At 37.5% G+C, this 7,458-nt stretch overlaps 1 protein-coding gene and 1 pseudogene across 1 annotated transcript; both read left to right on the top strand.

Moving 5' to 3' along the window:
• The first annotated feature begins 2,026 nt into the window (after positions 1-2,026).
• Positions 2,027-2,473, top strand: LOC116629387 (annotated as a pseudogene).
• Positions 2,474-5,720: 3,247 nt separating this feature from the next.
• On the top strand, positions 5,721-6,520 carry LOC116629385 (TSSK6-activating co-chaperone protein-like). Its single transcript, XM_032399680.1, has 3 exons — positions 5,721-5,757; positions 5,935-6,042; positions 6,180-6,520. The coding sequence occupies exons 1-3, from the start codon at positions 5,721-5,723 to the stop codon at positions 6,518-6,520; spliced, it is 486 nt and encodes a 161-aa protein (XP_032255571.1).
• The last annotated feature ends 938 nt before the right edge of the window (positions 6,521-7,458 follow it).

The following is a 7,458-nucleotide window of genomic DNA, read 5'->3' as shown; positions in this document are numbered from 1 at the left end:
TGGTTGCTTTTCTGTTCAGAGAGTTGCTGCTATTCTTTTCTTTGATCTCCTATTGAGTTTGTAGGTGTTCTGAATGGTTTGATCCCTATCTAGCTGAATTCCTGGGACCAGACGAAATTTAGGTCTCCTACTCCTCCGCCATCTTGCTCCTCCTCCCCTTGATTTTAACTTTAAATATCCCAGTTATTTAAGTGGAAATTTAAACCTTATATTACATGGGATACTGTGAGTTCAGTTCAAAGCTGTTTGGAGGTAGTGTTCATTGTAGAACACCAAAGGGGATAGGGCTCTGGTCAAGATGACACCAGGGATATCTCTTGCAATTTTTTTTGGTGTGTTTCCTGGGGATGGGAGGATTGACCTGGAGGAGGACCCTCCAAAATGATTTTTGTACTATTGGAATGTAAATAATCCTTGTGAAAATGTCTTTGGGAGTCTGTCTTGTCAGTATAAACCTTTACCTGACTCCATGATGTGGTAGATGCCAGGTAATATTCTGTACCCAGACTCAAGGGCACCATGATGATTTGAAAAATAGATCCTGGTGCCAGAAATATGAGTAAATGCTCAGTTCACAATATGTACACTTCTCCAATATAATGTTCTTGTAGAATGCAAACTTGCTGAAGGAAACCTTAGCTAAGAAAGATCTCAGGCAGAGAATCATACATGCTTTTGGTAGGAGGCTCGTTCTGTGTAATTGTGATTACTGAGAGCATAGGAAGGGATACTGATAAAGGCCTCCTATACTCTGGAATAGCTGTAATGTAGCCAAAACAACATAATCAGTGCTGTGGGACATAGTGTTTCCTATACATTGTTTTCCCATCAGTGACCATATGGCACATTTGTAATTTGGTTTCTCAGTTTTCATATTCCACCAGGACTTCTTTGCCACGTTCAAGAAGAATGTAATTAATATGACCATGCATGTTTGACATGCTTTGCATGACATAAGCACACTAGAGAAAAGTCTGGCAATAAAATGACATAGTATGTAGACTAGGAGCAAGCTGGGATTGAGGATATAATGCCAATTTGCATGAAAACCAAGTGTTCTCAGCATTAATTTAGGTTGAGTATGGTTCATGACTCTTTTCTTGGATCGGTTTATAGATGACTGTCAAAATAGTTTTTGTTTTATCTTAAATGAGAAAAAATGCAATGATGTGTCTTCAGAAAACTTTTCCTCTCTATCTTCTCCCTTATGCTTGCTCCTTGTATTTTAAGGATTTGAAAAAAAAAAAGAATTTTGTATCAAATATCAAGAAATTTTACTTTTACAACCACAAATTCATAGAAGCAAGAAGAATCAAATAAAGGTAATGAAGTAGAATGATTCTGTTAAAGCCAAAAATGTTTCTGTGCAAAACTTAGTAGTTCCACTAGATGGTAGCAAATGGTTGTATTTTATACCTTTACAGTGACTCTGTTATTTATAAAATGCTCACTTTTCTTTCTTTTTAAGATTTTATTTATTTACTTTTTAAAATAAACTCTACACCCAATGTGGAGCTAGAACTCAGAACCCTGAGATCAAGAGTTGCATGCTCTACTGACTGAGCCAGCCAGGCATCCCAAAATGCTCACTTTTCTAAAATTAGAAAAACAGTTCTGGAAAAGTGAAAATTATATCTGAAATGCTGCTTCCTTTGGAGAAGGTAAAACACAGTTGAGTTCAAATCTGTAAAAGAAAATGCAGATAAAACTTCTTTTCCTCATAAAGTAGTCTCTTCAAATGGCAAGAAAACACCAATTCTAGGCCTGGTTTCTGGTGACTTCTGACCTGGATTTGATAAAATTTTGCAGAAAATTGTGGGTCCTGTATTGACTGTTTCTCCTCCTGTTATGCGATGTATGTGCTTTAAAATGACCTTTCCCTGGAGCCGGGCAGCAGCGGTGTTACGGTGCTGAGCGCACACTGTGCCTTAGCAGCAGCAGCCAGTGGAGGCCCCCCTGCCATCACAGCCTGTGCGCTGCTGTAGCCACACTTGCTCCCTCTGCTCTTCCTCCGTTTGCTAGCACCATGGCTGATCAGCTGACCGAAGAACAGATCGCTGAGTTCAAGGAAGCTTTCTCCCTATTTGACAAAGATGGCGATGGCACCATCACAACAGAGGAAGTTGGAACTGTCATGAGGTCACTGAGTCTGAAGCCAGCAGAAGCCTAATTGCAGGATACAATCAATGAGGTGGATGCTGATGGTAATGGCACCATTGACTTCTCAGAATTTTTGACTATAATGGCTAGAAAAATGAAAGATACAGACAGTGAAGAAGAAATATGTGGAGCATTCTGAGACTTTGACAAGGATGGGAATGGTTACATCAGCGTAGCAGAACTATGTCATGTCATGACAAACTTAGGAGAAACACAAACAGATGAAGTAAATGAAATGATCAGGGAAGCAGATATTGATGGAGATGGACAAGTCAGCTATGAAGAATTCATACAGATGATGACTGCAAAATGAAGACGTACTTTCAACTCCTTTGTCCCCCCACTGCCGAAGAATCATGTTGAATCTTTTACTTACCTCTTGCAAAAAAGTTCATTTACTCATTCTCTTTCTATAAAGCAAAACTGAATGTGAAAAGTACCTTCTGTCCACACACACAAAATTTGCATGTATTGGTTGGTGGTCCTGCACCCTAAAGATCAAGCTACATGTCAGTTTTATGATATAAACACTTGTACTACCTTAATGATAAGGAAGCCCTTAGTGGACTCCTTGCAGTTCCATTTGCTAATGATTAATACACTATTTGGGCTGGCCAGTTTTTCACACATGCAGCTTGACAATTGAGCATGTTCAGGCATTTGTATTAAAAATGAAAAAAAATTTGAAACCTATTCAGAAGGGGTCTAGTTCAGTTTGTTAGTATGTATTGTCATAGCTGGTTTACTGAAAACACACATCTAAAATTGGTTTACCTCAGGTTGCTGTGCAGAAAGATGGGTGAGGGATAAAGTATCTAGATGTAGCCCCACTTAGCAGACCAGTCCTCTTGTACTTCTGTGTGTCCTGACCCCTGGTGATGGTGACACACATGCTGGTGGCATCCTGCATGTGTTGGTTTAGCGTTGTCTGTGTTTTACCAGAGTGAAATGTGTGTCAAGCTGTCACCATTCACACAAAATTTTAAAAAAGAAACATTTAACAAGGGAGCATCTTGGGACTCTCTGTTTTTAAAACCTTCTGAACTATGACTTGGAGCCAGCAGAGTAGGCTGTGGCTGTGGACTTCAGCACAACCATCAACACTGCAGTTCAAGAAATTGCAATTCATGTCCATTCCAAGTTGTAGATGCTGGTCTTTTTCTTTTTTTTTTTTCAATAAAAAGACCATTAACTTAAAATAAAGTAAAATGAATTTTCCCTGGATTCCCATGGTGGGTCATGAAGCTGGTTGTGTTGAAATAAAATTTGAAATTAAGAGAACACTTGGAGGAGTTAAATTTGACAATGGAATAATAGTATAAACATTTTAAAATAAGGTTTTATCTGCTTTTGACCTTTATTTTATAAACTTTTCATTAGTTTTGCCAAGCAGAATTTCATATAGGTAGTGTGCTAGTGGATCATGGTTTAACTAAGGTTAACCTAATTAAAAATAGACATTTCAAAAGAGGGATAGGATTGAAACAAAAGAGTGGTATCACATATGTGTGTGGTTTGTTTAGCGATTCACCCATAGAGAGGCGTTTGGGCTGTTTCCAGATTTTGGCTTTTACAAAGAAAGTTGCTATGAACATTGATGTATAGGTTTTTGCATGAATATAATTTTCATTCCTCTGGGATAAATAAATACACAGGTTTGTAATCACTGAGTCATACGATGCTTACATGTGTAGTTTTAAAATAATCCATCTAATTTTTCTGTAGTGGCTGTAGTGTTTTACATTTCCACCAGCAACATATTGGTGATCGAGTTTCTCAACATGCTTGTCAGCATTTGGTGCTGTCATTATTTTGTATTTTAGCCATTCTGATAGATGTGAAGTGATATTTCATTGTAAGTTTAATTTGCATTTCCCTGATGACTAATGATATTGAACATATTTTCATGTACTTATCATCTCTATATCCTCTTTATTGAAATGTCTGTTCATACTTTTTGCCTATTTTCTAATTGAACTGTTTATTTTTTCACTGTTGAGTTTTTAGTGCTCTTTGTATATCATATATACTGACTGGTTCTTTGTCAGACATGTGGCTTTGAAATATTTTGTCACAGTCTGCAGCTTGTCTTTTTGTCTTCTTAACAGGTTTTTCACAAAGGAAAAGTTCTTAATTTTGATGAAGCCCATTTTACCAGATAAACTCTTTTACTAGATTTCTTATCTGAAATTCAGCTTGTGAAGGAACACATAATAAGACAATTGTTAGAGATCCATTGTAATATATTATAATTTATAATGAGCATGTCCCATTCTGGACTAAACACTTTAATAAAAAGCACAGTTTACCTATATTCTTGTGAGTAAAAAATACTTATGCACATCTTTTATTCCTATCTTCTACCTCAATTAGATTGAAAGTTTTTTGAGGGTAAGGATTGTGTTCATTCATCCTGAATCCTCTTTGAAGTTGAGTATAGGTTCTCACACAGAACAAGTGTTCAACAAATATATTTTAATATTCCATCAAGGCATCATGGCAGGGTATTAAGAGGTAGAGTTTGAAATATTGAGTTAAAATTCTGGCTTTGCCTCCTTGCCTGCAGTGAAAAAATTGGGTCAGTTATTTCACTTCTTTGGGCTTCAATTTCCTTATCTAACATTTTGGATAATAGTATCAATGGGCTTGCCATGGGGTTCAAATGAGATCACATATGTAAGGCACCCAGTAAGGTGCTAGACACTTATTAGAGTGTGTGTAAATGGTAACTATTGCAATTATCAGGATTTCAGCTTCATAAATCCTGAAGCAGGGATTATAAGGACTCAGATTACAGGGGTTGAATGTATGAATAGATACCATGTGATGTGAACTGAACTGTATGAAAAATTCTGATTATTTTAAACCAGACATTCAAAAGAAAGCATAATTTTATTGATGGACACTGTCATCTAGTACAAAATTCTATGGTTTGGTGGTTATGTCAAGGCCATTTTAAAAATATAGTTTATGCAGTTACAAGTTGAGGAATCTTTGAACCTGAATAAAGAGCAAATGTTTATAAAAATTTATTAATGCATGGAAGAAAAATTATCCAATAATTAAAATTTATTCTAAAATATTTGTATATTTTATTGAATGTTGCATTTCCTCATAAGCATAATATAATAATCAATCTGAATTAAATGTCTCTGCTTAAGTGTAAGGTAAATATAATCGCGTGGTGAATATCAAATTAACAGAAATTACAGAGCAAAACACAAATATTTAAGTCAGTTAATGACTTAGCATTAGCTAAGAGATTTCATTTTACCTATGTTTCAATTAACAATATAACTATATTTGCAGTTCAGAAATTGCCTCTCTTATGTTGTTATAGTTAACAATTTATATCAACACCAGTTTGTTACATATTCTTGTAATCATTTTAATTTTCAAGAGTTGCAGAATTTGATTTCATTCGTCTTTAGCAAATGCTTCTTGAATCTTTTGATTACATGAGGCTATGATTAACAAGACCCCCCCCCCCCAGATTATTTGTATGCATATGACAGTTTGGGAAACTCTGCTATAGCTGTAAAAGACAATCTGCAGGAATTATGGAATTTAGCTGCAGGTTAACTTTCTGCTGCCCAGGTAAAGAAGACTGAACGGCTACTTGGATATTAATTTTTTTTTTTAAACACAAAGCTCTAATTCAGTGTTTCTCGAAGTGTGCCCCTTTGACCACCTGGGCCTAACCTACCCAGGCAACTTGTTACAGATTCCAGGACAAGCTCCAGATAAGCTGAATCAGAATTTCCTGAACTGCAGCTCAAGAATCTGCATCTTTAGGCTTTTCGAGTAACAGCGCAGGCACCACACCTGTTGGTGTCCCGATGGAGCAGCATGCTAGCCCTCCCAACGGAAAAGGCCCAGTGAGTTTCCAAGTAGAAAGCACCTCAGCCTGGCACCTGCTTGTTTTCCATGAAGACAGCCGTCCTTCATCCTCCCAAATCCCAGTAGAGACAGGATCGCTTCCGGGGAGCACAGTCCCCAGCTGCACAGATGTGTTCTAGCCAAAGAGGAAAGTAATGTTGTGCCTCTTTGTCGAGCCAAACCCTCCCCTAGCTTTATTAATCTTCAAGCAAGTTCCCCACCGGCCACTTTCCTGAACATCCGGAACACAAAGCTGCCCTCAGGAGTTGACCACAAGCCCAAGGAATGCCTGGGACTCCTAGAATGTATGTATGCCAATCTCCAGCTCCAGACCCAGCTCGCCCAACAACAGATGGCTATTTTGGAAAATTTACAAGCATCCATGACACAGCTGGCTCCTGGGAAGGGAAGCAAGAACTCTTCTCTCCCAGCCTTATCCCGCAATCTGTTGTTAAATCACCTGCCCCAGTTCAGTAAATGAATTGTGGAACAAAAAAAAAAAAAAAAAAAAAAAAAAGAATCTACATCTTTAACAAGTACTTTAGGTGATTCATCTATAAAGTTTGAGAATTTATATTTCTTGTTTTTAGTACTCTGTCACTCTGAATGCAGTTTAGACCAAGGTTTACTGACTACATCATGGCAAATAGGTTATATACTGTGAAACAGCAGAGGCTATCATGCCACTGTACTTCTGTCCCAACAGTATTTCACACTGGGCTAAATTCCTAATTGTCATGGCCTAAGATGGGTGGTGGCTTCCAATTTGTCAGCAGTTCATAACCACACTTAGTCTCCACTCTGAAAAATTATACAAATGTACAACATGGACATTCTGTGCTTCCTTCTTGGCCTTCAGTTGAGAAAAAGAGATACTGTCCACTGTGGCCAGGCAGGGAAAAACCTGGGGGAATAAATATCCCAACTTCTCTTTTTTCCCACCCTCCAATTCCCCGCCTATGCCTCTGATTGGCCTAACCCAAGCAGAACCCAGAGCATAAGGGAGTCAGGTGATACATTCCATGAAGATTAGTATAAGGTACAGGGAAGGAAGGAATAAAATGGAGGGGAAACAGAATATTCAGCATACTCATTTAAAATACCTCAAATGTAGTACTGTCATGGTATAACGTATACCATGAATTGGTTAAAGCAACATTTTGTAAGGAGTGTATGAATCAGAGTGAGGATAGGTATGAGGAAGCTTTTTTACTTGGTTTTGCCCATTCTCTGCTCCAAAGTATTTACTGCTATTGCCAAGTAGGGTCCGGTCAGGAAACTCATTTATAACATGTCTAGAGGGTCTCTATAACCTTGATCTTTAGGTAAAGAATACAAAAGAATGATGAATACATTTGATTTAATGGGACCCATGAACATTTCAGTATATAATGAATATTACATAATTATATGCAACCA

This window comes from Phoca vitulina, unplaced genomic scaffold (genome assembly GCF_004348235.1).
Source record: "Phoca vitulina isolate PV1807 unplaced genomic scaffold, GSC_HSeal_1.0 scaffold733, whole genome shotgun sequence".
NCBI lineage: Eukaryota > Metazoa > Chordata > Mammalia > Carnivora > Phocidae > Phoca > Phoca vitulina.
This window is presented reverse-complemented; position numbering and strand designations above follow the sequence as displayed.

Bases quoted from the DNA above. Each gene is read 5' to 3' on its own strand.
- LOC116629385 (XM_032399680.1), top strand. From the start codon at position 5,721: ATGGAATTTAGCTGCAGGTTAACTTTCTGCTGCCCAG. The intron at 5,758-5,934 runs GTAAAGAAGACT...CCTGAACTGCAG, and splicing joins GTTAACTTTCTGCTGCCCAG to CTCAAGAATCTGCATCTTTA. The intron at 6,043-6,179 runs GTTTCCAAGTAG...GATGTGTTCTAG, and splicing joins CAACGGAAAAGGCCCAGTGA to CCAAAGAGGAAAGTAATGTT.